We start from the raw sequence: 21621 nt of genomic DNA on the forward strand, positions 1-21621 counted from the left end.
GAAGACTGGTTCTGGGTGCTCAGGTAGAGAGCAGAGCTGGGCAGCAATAGCTTCAGAAGGCCATGGTTACCAGTGTCCTGCCTTCCCATGACTCAGCTCTCAACTGAGAAGTCTGCCACAATGATTGATTTTGTGCAATGTGACGTCAGCACTGTTATAAAAGGCAAATGGATCCATGCCAGGGACTGCCTGGTCCAACCCTAGAGACTGCAATCATGCAAGATCTAAGACCTTGGTTTGACTAGAGCAATACATCTCAATTCTGCAATGGGGTAAAAAGGTCTGCTCATCACCTCAGATCTATCGAGATAAACAGATACTGCACAGCATGGATATCGGCCCTCTGAAACACAAACCTAAACATGTTCCCTTGTTTACACTGGGGAGGGGGGGCAGGAGCGTGGTGAAGAAGGTTGAATGATGTTTCTTAACTACTATCTATGATCTTGTTTCTTTGATCAGAATCCAATGCTAATTAAAAACTACATGTCTAGAAAAGAAAGGGATTACAAATTAACTGACAATCAAAAGAATAGAAGAAATAAGCTTTCTCTCTAGTGGTAATAGGTGAATTTTACCAGGATACAAAATGCAGACCAGCCGTGGTCTGCTTTGCATTTTGTCCTAGGAGACTGTCCTCCAGGACCTGATACTTACAGGTGGCCCAGAAATCAGTAGCAGTAGCATCCTGAGAGCCTGTTAGAAATGCAGAATCCTAGATCTGCACTGCAGCAAGATCCTCAAGGACCAGGATGCTCACTGACATTTGAGATTCTCTGCTCTGGAAAACTCAAGCTCGTGTGGGTTTACCACTTTCCCAGGTAACAGGTATCTGGTGTGGGTAGGCCCCTAAGTTCCTTCAGTCATATGCTGCCAATACACTTAGACCCGCCCTTCAGATTCAAACCAAACCCAGGGCACCATCACCTTGTCCTCCTGCCTACATCTGGCTTCCTCTCAGCCAAGTTCACGGACAGGCTCCTACGTTCTATGTCAGAACCACAGTAAAGACTCAAGATCTTCTTTTAACCCTGAAATTCCCTTAGTAATGGGGGTGGAGGAAAGAATCTGATGCTAGAGAATAAAGTAAAAAAAAAAATTCATTCTGTTTTAGAATAAAAAGGTAAAATATTTAAGAATAGTCCTCTAATCTACCCTTAAGAGTGCTTTGAAAATCGAATAGCATCTTTCAAGAAGAAAGGTGTCTGTCCTTCACTCTTTTTTGAGTCTTAAAATGGAGAGCTCCACTTAAGACAATTCATATGTTCAATGCAAGGACTGTTTAATATTTAAACTGCGAAGTCTAGGAAACTACTCTGTCTCAAAGCAAATGGTTTATGTCTTTTGGGCATTTCCCTTGGGCATTTTAGACGAAGATAAAAAAATACATTGAACCAACAAGCTGTGATTTCATCTCTCTTAAATTTCATCCTACATTACTTGCTTTGGCAGATGACACCAGAGAGGGAATTTTCAATGCATTTCACATACTTGTCTTCTTAATTAAGATCTGAGAAATCCATATTCTAAGGAGTTCACACCTACATGAGAATCTATTTTTAAAAACCCATTAGGAGTGTCTGTCAGTGAGAATATTGGAGCCAGGTTCTTGTTTTCTAGCTGGGAAAGTGGAGACCCAGAACCCACCTTTGTACTGATGAAGGTCTGTGAGGTTCTCCTGGTACGTGAGGATGATGGTCTGGTACTGAGTGACAATCTGGCGCCGGAGGCTCTCCCAGCAAGGGGACAGATCCCCCAACTCCTCCAGTTCACACACTCTGCAAGACACACACACACATCAGCTGGCTCACTTCCCTACAAGGCGCCCAGAAGTCCTAACCAAGCAGGAGAACAGAACGGACGTGGACGTATCACCAATGCCAGGGAAGGCCTTGCACAATGGCTGCACCACAGGTCTACAGAGCAAGCAGTGGGGCAGCATGGCAGACCACTCTAGAAGAAATGGTCGTGTGAAGGGCAGGCCACTTACCACACGGAAAAGCACACACACAAGCCTTTCACAGAAACTCTATCGAATGCCCAGGGAAAACCAAGTGGAAGAGAGGGGCTTTAGGGGACTGGCTCCTTGCCTATACCCACACAGGCCATGCAGGCGAAGGCCTGGACTGCAGCCCATGTGAGTCTGGGCAGCACAGAAGGATATGGGACCCTCCTGGAAGATGAGAGGAGTGGAGGCCTGTAAGCAACTGCATAAGGCCATCTCATTCACCCGTCTCCCCCAGGAGCTGCTGTGAGACAGCTTCTCACTGCCCCCACATTCCAGGGAGGCCCAGGCCTTCCTGCCCTGCCCCTAAGAACACTGCTGAAAAACATAAAGCTGCCGAGTAGCAGTCCGCAGCTGGACGGCATGGGGTGACCATGCTCTGCTGCACTTACCCAGCCCCCTCTATTTTACTGCTGTCCCTCAGGGTAGGGGGCGAGGGCCACGGGGAGCTGGCAACATTGGCTGTGCTTCCTTTGGCTGTCTATGTGAGTAATGAGCTGTCTAAATCTAAAAGTTGCATGAGGGCAGGAAAGGGAGAAGAAAAAAGAGGATCTGTCACCTCCAGAAAAATACAAGCTGTATAAAAACTGAAATATAAATGTCTTAGCTCAGCAGTAAAAAAAAAAAAAAAAAAAAAAAAGCCAAATAGCCACATAATCAGAATAATCAAAACACAAAATGGATTTAAAAGAAAGAAAAAAGGATAGCCATATTAGGAAGTTGGGGAATGGGAAAGTACAAGAGACCTAAAATCTTGATCACAGGGAATGGGTAGCTAATCCCTGAAACTGGTTAGTTAGGAGAGTACTATATTTAGAAATATAGTGGTAAATGCTGAAACGGCTAAAAGTGGCTGTTTCTGGGAAGTAGATCAGAGAGGAGAGGGCCTCGAGACTTATGTTGTTGGCACTATCATGTTGTTTTGGCACTATTTGTTTTTTCATACTTGTATGTTTTCCTTTGAGGGGGATTAAAGAAAGCAAAATTTATGTAATCTACTAAATTATCTGAAGGCAAAAAGAGAGTCGTACCATTTTATTATTATTAAATTAGCAACATCAAAGGAAAAGAACATCAGCGTGGGCAAGGTGGTGAGGCCTCCGTCCCTGCTCACTGCTGGCCAGCTCGCCCTGCCGGCCATGGGTCTGCTCACGAGCACACGAGCCCTGTCAGCCACAGCTGTTGCTGGGCTCTCTCTGGTGTCCCTAACTCATGTGTCACATGGCTCCTTCTTATGCCTTTGGTGTCAGTTTAGTGTCCCAGCTCACAGCCCCTTCCCGTATCTGCACACAGCTCACGTAGCTGGGGCTCGGTGTGCGGCTCCTACTACTCCGGAGGGTCTGTGGTCTGTCCTGCTCCCCAGGAAGCCTCCCGTGCCGGGCACACCACCAGCCTCGTGTGAAAAACACAATAATGCCCTCAAGACCAAAATGCTTATGAAATGAATAAATGCTTTCAAGTCATAGTCTGAGGGGTGCCTGGGTGGCTCAGTCAGTTAAATGTCTGACTTCAGCTCTGGTTTGTGAGTTCAAGTCCCATATCAGGCTGTCTGCTGTCGATGTGGAGTCCACTTTGAATCCTCTGTCCACCACCCCCCTCTCTATAAAATAAAGAAACATTAAAAAAATATATATATATATGATATAGCCTGAATAATGGGAATTTGTGCCACAGTTAAAAATTACCGCATGAAAACTGAAGATCTATGCAAAAGCAGATGGTAGCTAGGAAAATCTGAACAAATGTGGAAAAGGTGACAGGAAAAATGTTAAAATTAAAATAACTGTAAAATAGTGCATGTAGAGAGATAAAGCAGCTCACTGCATTATTCTTGTCATTTTCCTCTGAGGTTGATTTCTTTTTCAAGATAAAAAAATTTTTGAAAATAGTTGTATTAAAACAGTGAGATTCTGACTGCATTGTTTCCTTTCATGCTGTCATACTGTGTTCATAACTAACATCATTTTATGACGGCAGAAATGATATCTGAGGAAGGCAAGAGACACAATCTGTGGTGCTGAATCACCACTCAGGCTTCCCCCTGCCCATGCCCTGGGCTGAGAGAGACAAGGACCAGAGGGTCCCAGTGGGCCCTACTTAGGCTTCTGTAGCCTGTATCACCGTGACCCTACCCTAGGAAACTGCTGACCCAGGCGGCCAGGACCAAAGAACAATCAGCCATTCCTAACTTTCTCAAGGCCAACTGGGAGGGGGAAGGGGAAGGGAGCAGGTACTGAGTGCTGGGCAGACGTCTGGTGCTTCTGGCACCTTGTCTTGTGAAGGCCTTGCACAGGAGCTCCAGGATACAGGTGAGCAAACGCAGGCTTTGGCAAGCCCAGGCCACAGAGCAGGCAAGTGGCGGAGGACGGGTCCGCAGTCTGGCCACTCTGCTGCGGCATTCTACCTACCACATCTAAGGACTTTCCAGAAAGGAAGGGGCATACAGCATGAGCGTGATGGGAGGCTGGCCTCTCCACATGGCCTCACCTGGCCGCATCTTCTTCCAGCAAGAGCTTCACGAACTGCCGGGGCACGTGCAGGGAGAGCACACTCTCTGCCATCTGCTCCAGGATCCGCAGGTGGTTGCCGTCAGTGGTGGGGAACCGGTACATGCGGCAGATGGCACCGCCAAACACTGAGGTGGGGTGGAACGGGAGACCGAGGCTGTGTGTGAGCTGGCTGCAGACCTGCCGTGTGGGCCCTCCTCCTGGGCCCTCAGCCGGGGTTCTCACTGCTCATCTCAGGGGGAATGAGAACATTTAAACCAGACCCTGCCAGGTGACAACCTGGGTGCCCCTCCCCTGCACCATGCAATCTTCTTGTCCCAGGATGTGTAACTAACTCTACAGTGCAGGGGCTGGGGTGGGGAGATTTTCAGTCACCAAACCCAAGGCAAAACAAAAAAGAGTGAAATGAAGGAGGAACGCCCCCTCATCCACCCCTTGCTTGGAGTATTACTAATTCCATATGCTGGTAAAAAGCACGGCCTTTGAAAATGTGGCACAGGCTGCCTGGCCGTGATAGTCAGAGCAGGTGGGGAGGAAAAGGTGACCATGGGCCCAACAGGACACTGGCAAGAGTGGCAAGAGTACCAACAGAAGAAGCTGTTTACCCGATTTCAGTAAAGTGTCTTTTCGCAGTGAAGCATATTTGGATCGGATTCCCAACGCCTCAGTCAAGCTCTCATCAACGGGCAGAACCATCTAATGATGTGTACGGAAAAGCACAGAGAACAGTCAGACCTGGACAACTCCAAAGCACCCAGCCTAGATGGATCATATATAAACTCTTCAAAAATTTGTCTCCACCATTTACTCTACAATAAACATAGTGCCCAAGCCACAAATTAATCCACCTCCCAATACACTGAACTTGGGCCATGCACACACCATTTTCTAGTGTCAAGGTCATTTCACCTGGTATTGCGTTGTTGTGATGTATAGAATGAGAGGGAGGAAACAGTTGATGCCCAGGAATGTTATCACAGCCTGAGGTACTGGGCTTATTTGGAGTAAAATGAGATACCTCCATATTTTACCGCATGACCACTTACCAGCGCTTGGACTGTTACATTAGAACTATAGTCTGAGAGCATGAGAGGGTCTGTTTGAGCAACGATGCATGGGAGACAGGGTGAAAGAGAGGGAGGGGAGGAGATGGAGAGGCGAAGATAGGTGAGAGGCTGCAGAGGGTGTGTGGATGGGAGACATGCATGAGGCAGCTGTGGGGCACACGTGTGCCTGGGAGGGAAGGTAGAACAAAACAGTAAAAGTAACTCTGGTGTCATTCCATACCCCACACAGGCAACCCCTCTCCCCTCCTCACTGTAGATCCCCCGGCCATGCTCTGCCCAGCAGAGCCTTGCATGCCATGCTCACTGAGGCAACTCTCTTCTCTCTACTTTGAGAAGTGCCTGGAGGTACTGGCACTTCCAGTCTTAGAGGCCCTGTCTTTCCCTTCCCTGAGCCCAGAGGCAAAGTCCACTTGGACAGGTCCTCTTACTCCTCCTAATGGAGAGGGACAAGGTAGTGCTTACCCTCCCATTGACGGTGTCCAGAGACCGGGTCACAGGGGGCCGCTGGTCTGACTTCTCCTCCATCTGCCAGCCGATTACAGTGATGTTACCCACGCGGTCACTCTCTGCAGATCTGCAATGAGCAATGTGCTCTGGTAAGAGGCATTGTACCTGCACTTCATTTTCTGCTTAAATGCAAAGCTCAGCCATCCTGGGTCATCGAGGGCTGCCAGGATCTGACCCACTGGTGAGCCAACCAGCATTCATGATATACACAGGCTCCAGGGGAGGCGGACAAGGAAACCATGAGAGCACAGAGAAGGGCTGCATCTGGGAGGGGACACAGCACCGCAGAGACGTGTGGATGTGCCTGGTAGCTAGTTGGAGGGGAGGTGCCCACCAGCCCCTGAGCTGAACCTGCCCCAGGGAGTGATGAGGACACAACTCAGAACCAGAACTGGAGAATACTTCCTTGTGGCACTGAACCCCCTTCTGCTCCTTCTCACCCATCCTTAAGCTTTGATTAGACCTAAGATCTAGGCCCAGACCCCAAGTAAGCTGAGGTCACCCAGGGTTTCCCAAAGCCTCTGAATCCTGATATGATATAGTTAATGCCACTCCAGCCTTGGTCAGCTTTGCCCCTAATACCCTAAAACTCCTCAGGGTGGCTGCCAGCTGCATGGGTCTATCTGATTCATCCAGGGAGGCCCCTGGGACCCCCAAAGCCTCAGCTTTTTTATTTCAGGTGTCTGACTTAGCCAGGTTCTAAATTTTTATGTGGTCACATATACTGACAATTTCCTTTGTGACTTTTTCTCATTGTTCTCATGCCTGGAAAAGCGCCTCCCCATGCTCTCTGCTCATGAATCACGTGCAGCTCCTTTTCAAAAGGATGAGATCCTTTTCTTACATTTAACTCTAATCTAATTAGAATTAGTTCTGTCACAGGATGTGCCTGAATATTTTTCCCTAGCAGCCTTTTGCCCCACAGGACCCCTCACATTTTCTCTAAGATTCGCCCTTTATTCTGAGTCAGGTTCCCTATGCACACCAAGGGCCACAGCCCAATGCCTGCCACACGGCCGTCACCACAGCATCAGCATTGTGTGCTATCCAGCAGGTAATTAACCCTCGTCAAATTTCACTTGCTACTTCAGACTATTTCCCCAACTTCTACATTATTTTGAAAAAGAGAATGACATTTTAGGGTTTGGGTGAGAATGGTCCTGGAAATGAATTTGGGAAAGTCTAACATCTTGACCTCTTTCATCCTCCTTTCAGGGATACAGTATGGGTTCCCTTCCTTCCTTCCTTCCTTCCATAAATATTTATGGAGTGCTAGGCTTTGTTCTAGGTGGTTAGGATACAGCTATGAAGGAAAACAGAAAAAACCCCTGCTATCTAGGAGATCACATTCTACTGGGGAGAGAAGAGATAACAAAAATATTCAACATTATCAGATATGTATGTATCTAGACTTCCCTTTAGGTCTGCTGGGCACATATTCCCTTTAGGTACAAGTGGGCTCATATTTCCTATGGACACCACACATTTCCATTCCCTGACAGGCCCACTTGAGTGAACAACCACCTCCTCACTTAGGCCAGCCTTCGGGAGGGCACTGGGCACTCTTGCTATACAGGAAATGGGGCCTTTTCTCCCATCCGACCCTGGACAGAATTCCAGATAATTTCAAGGGAATAAAATTAAACACCAACCTTAGTGTTAAATGCAACCTATGATGCCTGTCCTGGAGCAGATCTTTGACAATGAATGTTCCAGAGCCCAGTAAATACATCTGAGGAAGAGGGGGAGAGAAGGCATTAGTACACTTGCTTTGCCTCTGGTACAAACAGCATGTGTCAGAGAAGTCCAGCTGGCTGGTTCCCACAACACATCTGACCTCATCTCAGGAGCCCAACAAGGATACTCAGGAAGAAATTCCTAAACACAAATATATTTGGACATCAGTTAATTTGTCACCAAAGTAGTGATGTTAATCTGCATTCAGCTCTCACTCAAATGATTACAGAACTTAAAAAAAAAAAAAAAAAGGGAAGAAAAATCTCATGAATCACAATGTGTTACTTAACTGTTCCCTGAGATCTATCTTTGACATCATACACGGAAAGTTTGATTTGTGTCATCTGATTGATAAGGGAGTCTTGAAAGAAGGCAATACTGCTTAGAAATATAGGATTGTTGGTTCCCTGGAATAGAAAAGAGAATAATCAGAATACAGATTTTTAAATGTAAATATTTTTGAAACACAGCCAAATTTTCAGAATGAGACACTAATATTCTTACCAGCTTGGATCAACACAAACACTAATGGCACCTTAATTGGATGCATACAAACCAACCAAAATGCTGCTTTCCAAAAAGACAAAGCCGTCTGACAGACCTCTATAGATGTAGGCACAAGCAGGCTCACTGCCCAAACTGTGCCCAAGGGCTCACTCTAAGGGTTTCTCACTCAGTAGAAGGGATTTTCCAAAATGGAAATGAGTTGGATGTCCATGTGTACTCTTAGTATTACAACTTCCAATGAGTTATGTGCTTGGATCTACCACCTTGGCTTGTTCCTTTAATATATACAAAGACAGATGAAAGAGGAAATGAATGACTTAGATCATTTATTTCCAGAATCCTGTAGTTGGCATAATTAAAGCCTGACCTTTTGAAGGCTGTCCTTTTCAGAGGACTAGCTTAGTTTCTAGATCACAGGTGGTCATTTGCTAGCAGCTTAGCCCTTCCCCTCGGAGCCCCATATCATACTCTCTTTCCCAGGCAGTGGTTAACTATCTCAGCCAAATAGTGAATGGTTTCTGTTTCTACCTACTGCGGGCTCCATGCCTCTCACTGTGCTCCCTCTGCAACCTCAGACCTAGCCTCTCAAGGTCTGCTGGACGACCCCTCCTGGGCGGCCTGCTGGGGTCACAGCCCACCCAATCTCACCCTCCATCTTCCCTTGGTTAAGCCCATCTCTGGCTCTCTTCCCAAGGAGGCCACAAATGTCGGCTTTGCTGCCTCTTTCTCCACCATTCTCAACAACCCTGGGACAATGAACTGCTCCCACAAACCCACCTCTAGAGTCTGTCACAAGCATCCCTTCTTTCCACTTCTTACCACGGCCCGTCAGGCCCTACATACTCCCCCAAACAACTATCAACTAAGGACCTCCCTGAACACATCTAGTCGGTGACTCTCCTTGGAAAAGCCTGCACTGGCCTACTATAAACTCCTGGCCTGATGTTCAAGGCTTCTCTCTCTCCCTTACACCTCCGTTTGGGCCTTTTGCATACACAGAACAGGATAATATTATTTTCCAAACCCACATGATGCTTTCCTATCACTTGCCTTTGCATAACTACCACAGAACTCTGGAATGATCTTCAACATGTGGTCCCCAGACTAGCAGTATAAGCATCACCTGGGAGCTTGTGAGAAATGCAGTCTTGGGCCCCATGCAGATCTCTTAAGTCAGAATTTCACTCAGTGCCACCCAAGGAAGCCTCTCCATTACTCACAGCTGGATGGGCCCCCACCCCCCAGGTGCTGACCTCATCTCTTTACCCCTTTCCCACACAGCTGTGTAGAGATGGACCACGTTCACTCTGCCTCCCCGCCCACAGGATGATAGGCCTCCAAGATGTTTATACGGATCCACAGCACCCAGTACTGTGCTCCGAGTGTAGGCAGTGCTCAGTCAGCCAATGCTTAGACAACAAAATTGTTGATTGAACTTGGAAGTAAGTTCCCAAAAGAACAAAAAAGGGCAGTCTATCTTCCAAAATGTGAAATGGGAGAAGAGGAGGAAATGTACTTTAAGTTTGTTTGAGATTGTTAGGGAGGGGTTAATTTGCATAGATGTCCACATCACAAAATCCTGTACAATCTCATATAATTCCAACCTTTAGTTTCATAACTTACAGAAGGTGCTCAATTATCTAAAAGGAGCATATAAAATTCCCAAGGTGAAAGCATATCTTTTAATTTAACATAAAAAGTGAATATGAAACACACAATGCAAAAGGACATACCAAAAAAGCCAATAAAAATGGAGGTATGTCCAGTAAGAAGGCTGGTTGACAGTTAACACTCTCTAGACTTTGATTAATGAACGTTATTCTTCAAAAGTAGCAGCCAAATGAAAATGACAAGGAAGAATATGCTTTTACCTCTTAAACGGTAATAAACTTATAGGATCATTGTTCAAAAACAACCAGCCAATAGCAAATCAATAACTATAAATAACTTGGCAAATATAAATGCCACTCAGATGACTACGAAGTAAAATGTCAATGTACTGAAAAGCCGCGGGAGAAGCAGCAAAAATTCACATGAACACAACTGCAGCTACAGGTGCTCAGGTCAGTCGCCGCCCTCCCACGGGGGCTACAAACACCAAGCAAGCCCGCTGCAGAGCTCCAGTGGTTGGGGCTAGCAGCACCCACCTCGATGATCTCCGTCTGTGCATGCTTCGTCCAGAATGCCTGAGGAGGGGTGGTTACACTCACTGCTACAAAACTATTTGGTTTTCGATCTAGCGATGGAGTATGCAACTCACTGCAAGCTATGGAATCAAGATGAGAAAGAAACAAATCCTTTAAAATGAGGCTCCAATTAGTTCTCTGTTCCAAACACACCCAAAGAAACAAAGAAAAAAAAGTAAATGACACTAAACTGATGAGATGCTTACACTGTCAGTTATCACATGAAGGTGATCTTTTAAACTCGAAACAATCTCTTTGCACCCCACCCCCTCAGTTCCCCAGCCCTATGACAGCAAGGCTGTAACTGCCAGTGGAAAGCTGGGCTGAAGGGGGCTTTCTGTGTCCATGGACTAGATAGAACACAAAGTCAACAACCACACATGGGGTCTGACCCGTAACATTTGACCTTAATAACTAACTCAACTTCTAACTAGTTGAGCTAAGCAGCCAGAGTCTATAAAATCAAGACACAGCTACACATGCCTGCAGCCTATGACTACGGTGGCTAGCCCTGAGCTGTGGTGTCCCACATGTCTCTGTGTGAATGTATGCTGGAAGGAAATCCAAAATTCTGTGGCAGCATAAAACAAAGCTTTTTTTATTAAAGAAATTATTGCTCTTTTATTCTCCTTATAATACTCATAACCAAATGCAATATTACTATAAGTGTTACTTTTTGGAACTAACAGTACCAAATTTATTGTACTAAGCATTTTTAAACAGATAAGACTCAGATAATTCTATCGCAGAAGCGACCCATAGGAACAAAGATCGCATTTCACTGAAATGAACATGCAATCTGTTGTGAATTGCACTCTGAAAAAGGACCCACAGCCATTAGACTATGATACGCTATTCATTATAAGGCATTTTCTGATTAAATGGTAAAACATGAAAAAATATACATCTTAGAACTGATGAAATATGTGGCCAATAAAACTTCAAAACTGGTCAGAACAACCACCTTTTTCTGAGGCGCAATAAATGCTTCCCAGACCACTCCGAGTCATTGGTCAATTTCCAGAGCTCTAAAGCAAGGGGCTGTGACCATTTTTGCCAGTGTTATCAGTGCCTTTATGGAGGAGAGGATCTTTGGAGGTCCTCACTCTGCCATTCCTGCCCTCATCATTCCCATTTTCTAAGATGCTCACTGGCAATTTAAAATTTAGAAATTGATTTTTGCTTCTGAAAAATAATTCTGGTTCACCCATTTGTACTATCTTCTCATATGCCTTTATGAATTTTCATTATTTACTGAATATAATAAAATACAAAGAGCTTAGGTTTTCATTCAGTTAATTCTGACAATCATATGCATCCATGCAACCACCACCAAAACAAGATAGAGAATTTTTTCCATCAGACTAGAAATTTCCCCTCCATATTTTCTTGTCAACCAATTCTTCCTCTACCTCTGCAACCAACTTTTTATTTCCATCATTTTTGTCTGTTCTTAAATTTCATATAAATGGGGTGTGTTTGAGATTCACCCGTATTGTTGTTTGTACTGACAATCACTCTCTTATTTTAAATTGATGAGTTAGATTCCATTGTATGAATGTATCAACATTTAACCATTCTGTTGATGAATGCTGAGTTGTTTCTGGTTGGGAACCACTGTAACTAAAGCTACTACAAACACTCCTGTTCGCGTCCTTTTATGGACACAGGCTTTCATTTATTTTGCTTAAGTACCTAACAGAGACATTTCTAGATTAGGGCAGAGGATATGTTTAACTGTAAGAAGCTAACTTTTCAAAGTAGCTGTACCATTTTACAATCCCGCTAGCGACGGGCATGAGTTCTAGCTGTTCTGCATCCCCACCAACATTTGGCAGGTGAGTCTTTACAGCTGTTCCAATGGACGTGCTTTAATCTGAACTTCCATGGTGGTTAAGGATGTGAGGCAGCTTTTCACCATGTGCGAACTTTTGTCAAGGGTCTGCTCAAGTTTTTTGCTCATTTTTAAACTGAATTGGTGACCTTTTTATTGTTGATTTGTGATTATTTTATTCTGGATCTGTTCTTTCTTGGGCATATGTGTTGTGAATATTTTTCCCCAAAAAAGACTAATATCTTACAATCGATTTATTAAAGATTTTTGAATTTTTTTTTAGACTTTTAATCTTAGGGAGTAGTAGGCAGAAAAATGTTCCTCCCTCCAAAAAAGCATCCACATCTGAATCCCTGGAACTTGTGAATTCATTACATTATGGGCACCACAGATGTGATTAAGGTCATGGAAACTTCACGTGGAGAGATTATTATGGGTCATCTGGGTGGGCTTAACCTAATAATACACGCTCTTAAAAGTAGCAGAGGAAGGTGAAAGGGTGACTCAGAAAGATGTGACTATGGGGAAAAAAGGCAGGAGAGATTCAAAGCGCAAAAGACATTCCACCTGCTATTGCTGGCTCTGAAGATGGAGAAAGGGGGCCACAAGCCAAGGAATGTGAGCAGCTTTGATAAACTGAGAACCAGCCTCAACTGGCTGCTAGCAAAAAGGAGGATCTCAGTTCTAAAACCACACCCAAAAAAACTGAATTCCACCAAAAGCCTCCAGATACCTTGATTTTGGTGTTGTAAGATTCGAGCAGAGACCCTGATGAGCCCAGTGGATTTGTGACCTAAGCAAACGGTAACACAGTAAGTTTGTGCTGTTTCAGGTGTTCCAACTGTGGTCATCTGTTATGGCAGCAGCGGCAAACCAAAGCACAGAGTTAGTGCTTTTTGCATTCTGCCCCAGAAATCTTTGCTTCCCTGTTGGGAGTGATGCTCTGTTTTCTTCTAGAAGCTTTAATGCTTTATTAACTTCTAAAGTTCTCTTCTATTTCTTCTGCTTAGGTCAGCCTCAGCAGGAGTCAGGCTTTGACCATTTCACTTGTTCTCCCTCCTTTAAGCTACTGTTTAAGAGACTCAAGGCCTGGTTCCTCTGGGCTCGCCCCTTCATCAGGTGTGGGCTCTGAACACCCATGTGAAGCTGGAACATTTGGGTCTGTCAAGAACAAGTGACAGCAGATAGACTGAGGTGTCAGTGTAAGGGCTGATGAGCCAACTGCCACCTTTGTTACACACCTTCCTTAGGTAACTGCTCTCTGGCCCCCACCATTAGGCAGCTCAGCTAAGTCTCGCTTGGTGTTTCCATCAAGCTTTCCCTCAGCAGCCCACAATCACATCTCCTGTCTGTCACTTACATTGCTTTGGCCTATTTCCATAGAAGTCACACGTCTCTGGTATATATGCCTTGCCTCTCCAACCAGATCATCTATAATCCCAGCTGAGAAAGTGCTGTCAAGGCAAAGCAGTAAAATGTATTTCAAGTACACAGCCTTTGACTCAGCAATTCTGTATCCAAGAGTTTATCCTGAGGAAATAATCAGCAAAATGTGTGAAAGATCTATATATAAGCATGTTCACTGTGGCGGTGTTTATAATGGCAAACTAGAAAGAACCAAAACGTCTGACAGCAGGAGACTGGTGAAAACAAATATGGCACAGCCATAACACAGAGGTTACACAGGTGCTGGAAGTGATGGGGCAGATCCCATCTTTGTTTTTTAGTTAAAAAAAATTTTTTAAGTTTATTTACTTTGAGAGAGTGAGCATGCAAGGAGGGGAGGGAGATAGAGAGGGAGTGAGAGAACCCCAAGCAGGCTCTGCAGTGTTGGCACAGATCCTGATCCAAGGCTTGACGTGAGCCCAAACCAAGATTGGATGCTTAACTAACTCAGCCACCCAGGTGCCCCAGATTCTGTGTTTATAAAGATGAAAAGATGCCAGTGACATTTTTGCTACATTAAAAAAAAATACATGTTAAGAATACTAGCATGACATTCTTGGAGATAATTCCATCATCTCTACAGCCCCCCCCCAAAAAAAAATCATTAAAAATTCTGTATAGCACTGAGTGGGTGTAAAAAATATTTCTGGAAGGATCCATACCAAAATGCCAGCTGTGATTCACTCTGATAGGGTATTATTTTCCTCTAACATTTTCTGTATTACAGGTTTTAAAATGAGCACTTTCAAATTTTAAACTTCATTTTAAAGATAAAATGTTTGACCATTCAATCATCTGGCTCCTGTTTTCACCTTTTTCTTTCTTTCTTCTTTTTTTTTTTAATGTTTACTTATTTTGAGAGAAAGTACACATGCTGTCAGCACAGAGCCAGACACGTGGCTTGAACCCACAAACCACAAGTTCATGATCTGAGTAGAAACCAACCGATATTTAACTGACTGAGCCACCCAGGTGCCCCTATGTTAAGTAGTTTTTACCACAATTTTTAGAAAAGGAAAAGATAGGATGCCTGGGCAGCTCAGTCTGTTAAGCATCCAACTCTTGGTTTCGGCTCAGGTCATGAGCTCATGGTTCGTGGGATCAAGCCCCACATCAGGCTCTTTGCTCACAGTGCAGAGCCTGCTCAGGATCCTCTCTCTCTCCCTCTCTCTCTTGCTCTGTCAAAAAAAAAAAAAAAATCCCTTGACATAAAATTCACCCTTTTTAAGCTATTTCTTCTCCCATGTATCTAATTCAAATGACAATACTACTGTCCTTGATTTGTCAGATTCAAAAATATCTTTGTTTCTGCTATAGGGGTGAGGATTTTTACTTATATCAACTCTCATCCTCTCTCTGTACTCAATCAATTTAACTTGAGGGTTTTTTTTTTTTTTGTTAAATCTATGTTTTGCTTTAATAAAGCTAAGAGAATATTACTCATTATGAGCCAAGTAGGATTTCCTTCACTTCTCTCCTGTGTTTTATGGATCTCATGTCTTCCTTTTTCTCAATTTACTCCCTCTGTTGGGTACAACACATCCTTCACTAATTTCCAGAGAAAGGATGTGGGAGAAGTAACTTTGAGAGTCTGCAAAGTTGAAATACATTTCTTTCTTCCCTCACATTTGACTGATAGCCTGGTTGAGTAGAGAATTCCAGGCCCACTTTTGTTAAAGGTGCTCTTCCCCTGTCCTCAAGTTTCCAGTGTCACTGAGAACCTCCCCTGCACTAGTTTGACCCCTGATCCTTGGACCTTAGTTCACCCCCGTCCCCCCGCCACTGGAAGTTTTAGGATCTCCATTTATTCCCAGTGCTTGGAAATTTCCCTAGGATGTGCCTTTTTATGGTTTTTTTTCCCCAATCATTATGCTGGGCCTTAGTAGGCATTTTTAACCTGGAATCACAGTCCTTGGTTATGACAGACTTCTTGTATTATTTCTTCTTAATTCCCTCCCTTCTATTCTTTTCTTTTCTCTCACATAAATGTTGGGCCTTTTCCATTTCAATTTCTCTCCCATTTTCTATTTTGCTTTAAAATCTTTACTTTTGGGGATAATTCCTTGAATATTTTCAAATGTTTATTGAATTCTTAAAGTTTTCTTTAAATCATGTTTTAACTTTCTAAGGTTGCCCTTGTTCTTCAATTTTTTTTCTTCATATTGTCCTGTTCTTATTTTATGGGTATGCTATATTCTCTTGAGCGTATAAATTATACTTCTTTGATCTTTTCCTCTACTTTCTTCAGTGTCTGTTTCTCCAAAGTTCTCTTTTTTTCTTGCTTCCTCTTCTATGTAGGGAGCCTTCCACAAAGCCCTTCAAACTTTAACCATTCTTGTTTTTTGTTTTAAATCGACTTTGTGGTATAATTTATATATAAAATGTGCCTGTTTTAAGTGGAGAGTTCGATGAGTTTGGATAAGCATAGAGATCCATATAACCACCACAGTCAAGATACAGAACATTTCCATCACCCCAAAGAGTTCCCTGTGCCCTTTTCCTGCAGCCCTCAGCAGCACTCCTGGACATCCACCGATCTGTCTTCTATCACTGAGGATTAGTCTTCCTGACTTCCATACAAACATAATCCTACAGCATACAGTCTCTTGAGTATGGCTTCTTTCACTTTACGCAATGCTTTTGAGATTCAACCATGTGTGTATCAATACTTCATTCCTTTTCCTTGCTGAGTAGTGTTCTATTGTATGGATGCACCAGAGTTAATTCTCCTGCTGACAGATATGTAGGTTGTTTCCAGTGTTGGCTAGTATGAAAAGATGCAACCGGCATACATGTACCAATCTTTATATGCACAAAAGAATGTCCATTTGTTTTTAAGAATAAGGTATCAGAAGGCTGAGTATGAGTGTGAGCTGGGTGGGTTCCACAAGAGTGCCTGGGTGGCTGGCCAGCCGGCTTTTGGGTGGGGTCCAGAAAGCTGGCATCTGCCTCTTTGAGGGGAGTGGGAGTTTACTTTCTCCAGAGTGAGATTCGCCTGCCTGAAGGAATAAGCCTGGTAGAATTAGGATAAGAGGAAGAAGATTGGGGAGAGCGAGGTAGGGGGTGTTATTCAGAATAGTAGACTTCTGGCCCTTCACCATGCTCTCCTCTGTGCTGGTGAACTTCAGCCCAGAGCCTCTCCTCCTCCCAAGTTTCTCATGAGAATAACTATCAGTCCCTGCAGGGCAGCGTGTGGTGGGAACATGAAGTCCCAACTCTTCCTTCTACAAGCATTCCAATAAGCCCTTGCTTTTGTCCCTGAGTTCCCCAGTATCTCTGGGACAAATCACCTTCACAGACATGCAGGTGTGACCATGTTCCTCTCCATCTGTTCCCTCCTCCTCACAGGTTACACTCTGGGGGTTCCAAAGATGTCTCACTGCACAGAGTATGTTTTTCTGTTGCTTACTCTTCCTGATGTCTGGGCTGACTTAAGATAAGGGAGTGGAAATAAGTTCACTGTTCCCTTGTGAAAGTGGAAGTCCTTGGGTTAGTATTATGATCTGTGAAGCGCACTAAAGCTCTCAGTTGGGGGCAGGCAGGTGTGGGAATCCCTGCAGGGTTAAAGGCTACTTCCCCCACCCTCCTGCTCCTAGTTCACAATGCAGGACTCATTCTCACCGCAGAACTAGCCACCAAGTCAGGGTTGGAAAACCCTCTGAACTTGTTTAAGGACATTCAATCTGAAATGGGGATGTTTTCAAGGTTTAATATTAATTTGATAATAATGCACTTACATTTTTATGGATTTTGCCATTAGTCAAAGATATTTGTCTGATTTTGCTGTTTTAACCAGCAAATGGGGATGTTTTCAAGGTTTAATATTAATTTGATAATAATGCACTTACATTTTTATGGATTTTGCCATTAGTCAAAGATATTTGTCTGATTTTGCTGTTTTAACCACCATGATCTTCATTATCTCTCAAATGGTAACACCCCTTATTATATAGAACATGAGGAAACTGGTCAGGCAAGGTCAAGGCAGTGTGGTTAGTCTGTGGCACAGTCTGGACTAGAATCCAGGTCATCTGACTCTCAAGGAGGTGTTTCCTTTATGTCACACCACCTCCTGGAGTCTGCTGTGAGACCACGGGCCAATGCTGAGCACTGCCCAGAGCACAAGAGAAGGGGAGAGGGACACAGGAGTGCATCAGTCCATGGAGCACAACCATCTGTGGGTGACCCCTCCCACACTGTCCGATCTTCTGGATAAGTCATAGTAATGCCTTGCTTCCCTGATCCCAGAGCCAGCACACACTACTACAGTTTTTAGGACAATCTTAGGGCATTCAGGAAAGTTTTTAGGACATTCTGATGCTGCCAAGAGAGAAAGCCTCCATCCACAGAATAGAGAACCAAGGTCTAGGTGGCTAAACTCAACTGCACAGGGTCGTATGGTTGGGACTGACAACGCTCGCCTCAAGCCAGTTTTCCCACCCTGCCGGCCCCTCCCTAGGAGAAGGCAGGCTGTCCTCACAGCTCTGGGGGTCTCACCTCCTGCCCCCACCACTGCCAGCCTGGAGAGAACATGTGCTGAGGAGGCTGAGATCTGCAGGCTCCAGGCTCCCTCCACCCACAGGACATTCACACCTGCCCTGTGGCTTCATCTTAGAGACACTTCAGCAGCAGTAAGTTCTCTGACACACATGTGAGCCAGGGTTGTGTTTCTGTTTTTAAGCAACATATACTACAAAGCAAACAAGAAAAAAAGGAAAAAAAAAAAAGCAAAAAGATACCTACCTAAGCTGAATTCTAAAATGGGCTCATCTGGATCTTGTATATTTCCTGAATAAAAAGGAAATAAGGGGGGGGGAGGGGGAATTGCTTAATAAACTTTTCCTTGCATTTCGATTTTAATCAAAAGAGTCAACATTCTACATTTTCCCCCCTCAGAAACTAATACGAGATAGTTTCTTCATTTTCTAAACATTTTGCTTCTGAGATTCCTAAGAAGTCTCCAACTCCAAGACCAAACCCCCTCCTCCTAAGCTCTGCACAACCACAAGGAGGGCTTTGATAATGGCCTGGGCACTTGCTGGACAGGCACATGGACATTCCCATATCATCTACTGGCAAATGAGCCCTGGAGGTGCCCACTCAAGCTGGACAACTGACAGCGGTCCAATTCCAATGGAAGCAGTTCCCAGGAAGAGGGCTGACATCTTCCTCCCTACTCCCTGATTCAACCAAAAGGATGCCAAATCAGGGTACCCTCTAGCCTGGGGCAGTCATGGGGGGCTCATTCTGGCTGTCCACAGTGTACCCCAGGAACAGGCATACAGTGTGGGACCTGTGTGCCACGACCTTGCACCAGGAACCTGGCAAGGCCCCATGAGACTCACCTGCCAGAGAGAGGCCCAGCATGTCGGCTGCCACATCAATGGTGGAAGCCCGCTGCATTGCACGGGCCCTGGCGCCATGGCGAGGGCTGTGCTCTCTTGCTGTCATGATGTCATTGGTGATGACGTGCTTCCTGTTCCTGGGTCAGACCACGCCTGATTCCCTGGGAAGCGCTGTCACCAAGCCCTAGTCCCCTAAGGGGGCAGAAGTCCTGAGAAAAAGGCACCGACATTGGTAAGAAACACAGGGATGGTGACTGAGAGACAGGGCTTTAATGGACAGAATACATGCCTCACACAGGCAAGGAAGGAGCCAGGGGTGGAGAGTCTGATGACCTAGGTCCCTTCCAGTGACCTCCTCCTCTCTACTCCCCAACACTCACACACCAACACATATCCTCATGGGATCCCATAAGGAAATCATGTTCTCTCCAACAAAGACATGCCACATTAACTGTTGGTTTAGATATAATCATAAAAGATGGCTTTTGAAATTTTCTTGTTTTATTATGCTTTTTTGTTGACAAGTCTCATAGAATCTTTAACATAAAACCAATTCACCTCGGTCAGAAGGATAGGAGATGCATGAAGGGTTTGCCACCCACAAGCATGGTGGAACACTGGAGAGACAAAGGCACATGTCTCCAATCTGCTCTCTTTCTTCCCAGAGCTACAGGAACTTCACATGTCTCCTGGTCTTGGAAAACATGTGCGTGTAATCTATACCTAACTAAAGTGGACAGTGCTGTGCTCCAGACATGGAAGGTTCTGGGCAAAGTGCCACCACAGGCTGAATCAGAGAGATGCTCTGACATGGTGCAGAACATACATTTGCTCTAGGAAGTGGGGTAAGTAGCAAGAAGTGAATTTCACATTTTTCTAGCCCTACATGCTACAACCCTGTTGTCTCTAGAAAGAACCAACCTTTCTTGTTTAAAACGCCTCTTGCAAAGGTCTCCATGTATCCAGACACTCTTCTCAAAGTGTGTCAATACCTGTGCACTGAAGGCCTGTGTTCTCACTCTTGAGTTAATATTCAGCCAGCAACTTACTGGACATGTTTGTTCTTGGACCAGTTGAGACACGTGGCATTTCTTCATAGAAGCACATCCAAATCCATCATCTAAAAATAGAAAATTATTAACTTAACAAGTTGGCCAAATATGAAGTTCTTGAGAATGCATATTATGACGCTTATGTTACGATTTTAATGCCTAGAGATATGGGGAAGCCAAGAGCTACAATCTAACTTTCTGGCTCAAAAGCAAAGGTCTTGCTCAAGCCCAAAAGAATGAGAAACAGAAATGCACATTCCTGTCCCTTTCCAGGGGTGATCCAGGGGAACATGGAGCAGCCCTAAAGCGCCTGCTGTGCAGGTGGGATGTGTTTGAAGGGAAATGCGGAGATAAGGATCGGGGTCTCCCAGTTGTCCTGCTCACAAACGTCAGGCCCTGGGAGAAGCTGCTGGGCCCCTCTGAGGCTTTGCTTTCTGGTGCCTAAGATGAGGCTAGTTCAGCCCACCTCACAGGGCTGCAGTGGGAGCCAAATGCACAAGAACGGAAGTGGGCTCTGCCCTGCTGCGGATGCCTGGTCCTGGGTTGCCTTCCTGTGGAGATCACCCAGGCTCCAAGTCAGTCCCAAGGGACTGTAAGGGCAGATCTCAAGGCCAAGCACATGAGCTATCTGAAAGGACCAACGGCTGGGGTATAGACTTCAGACAGTGTGCTTGGCACTCACACAAACTCAGTTTCCCTTGCAGACTGGGCTCCTACCCCTCCTTCCCACTAGAGTACCTAGGGCCCTTTAGTCCAGGCCTCTCAGTAGGGACAGCAATGGCTCAACTGGGGAGTCACAGTAAAAGTCTCCAAGGGGAAGATTCACTAGTTTGCTGACATCAAAAGGCATACAAAGTCAAAATATACAACGAAAGTAATAAAGACAGGGAAAGTATGTACAGTACCAATATCTGTATTTTACAGTAACATTTGTACAAATTAACAACAACAAAAAATCCCACATCACTAAGAATGCAAGTGGCAAAAGTATGTATTCATAGAAGAGGAATACACATGGTAAATATTTTGGAAAAGTGACCAAACTCATTCATAATAATGAAAGCAATGCTAAACATTCCTATATTCACCTAAAGTTGTCTTCCAAGAGAGGTTTTGTCTCTTCTTCTCTTGAGAATATACTTTATTGGTAGACCTAGAGGAAACTCTATAGAACTCTCCTATTTGCAGATAACATTTTAAAGTCATACAAGCATTTCAGAAAGCAATGTGACGTTATTTATCAAGATAAACAAAAACAAAATTCTTCCAAGAGTCCAAACATGCTTATTGTAAGCATTACTTATAATGACACACACTGGAACCAATGAAAATGCCCAGCCACAAGTAAGTACATTCTGGAACATCTATAAGATGCACTATTATATGGCTGCTAAAATGATCATGGTAAAGCTAATAAACACATGAAAA

The 21621-nt window shown here is 44.6% G+C and overlaps 1 protein-coding gene across 14 annotated transcripts in view; it reads right to left on the reverse strand.

Moving 5' to 3' along the window:
• The window catches only part of INPP4A (inositol polyphosphate-4-phosphatase type I A), a 136477-nt gene that overhangs the window by 39986 nt on the left and 74870 nt on the right, over positions 1-21621 (reverse strand). For 13 of the 14 annotated variants that reach the window (XM_029937185.1, XM_029937184.1, XM_029937193.1 and 10 more), the window contains exons 2-11: positions 20063-20261; positions 19142-19350; positions 18540-18584; positions 10478-10596; positions 8114-8230; positions 7739-7818; positions 6042-6153; positions 5118-5208; positions 4493-4640; positions 1648-1778 (exon numbers count right to left, since the gene is read on the reverse strand). In XM_029937185.1, coding sequence (XP_029793045.1) covers positions 1648-1778; positions 4493-4640; positions 5118-5208; positions 6042-6153; positions 7739-7818; positions 8114-8230; positions 10478-10596; positions 18540-18584; positions 19142-19247 — 949 coding nt within the window. In that variant the 5' untranslated portion in view covers positions 19248-19350; positions 20063-20261. The remainder of the gene's footprint in view (positions 1-1647; positions 1779-4492; positions 4641-5117; positions 5209-6041; positions 6154-7738; positions 7819-8113; positions 8231-10477; positions 10597-18539; positions 18585-19141; positions 19351-20062; positions 20262-21621) is intronic. The other variant, XM_029937180.1, reaches the window with a different exon arrangement.

Source organism: Suricata suricatta, chromosome 4, assembly GCF_006229205.1.
Source record: "Suricata suricatta isolate VVHF042 chromosome 4, meerkat_22Aug2017_6uvM2_HiC, whole genome shotgun sequence".
NCBI lineage: Eukaryota > Metazoa > Chordata > Mammalia > Carnivora > Herpestidae > Suricata > Suricata suricatta.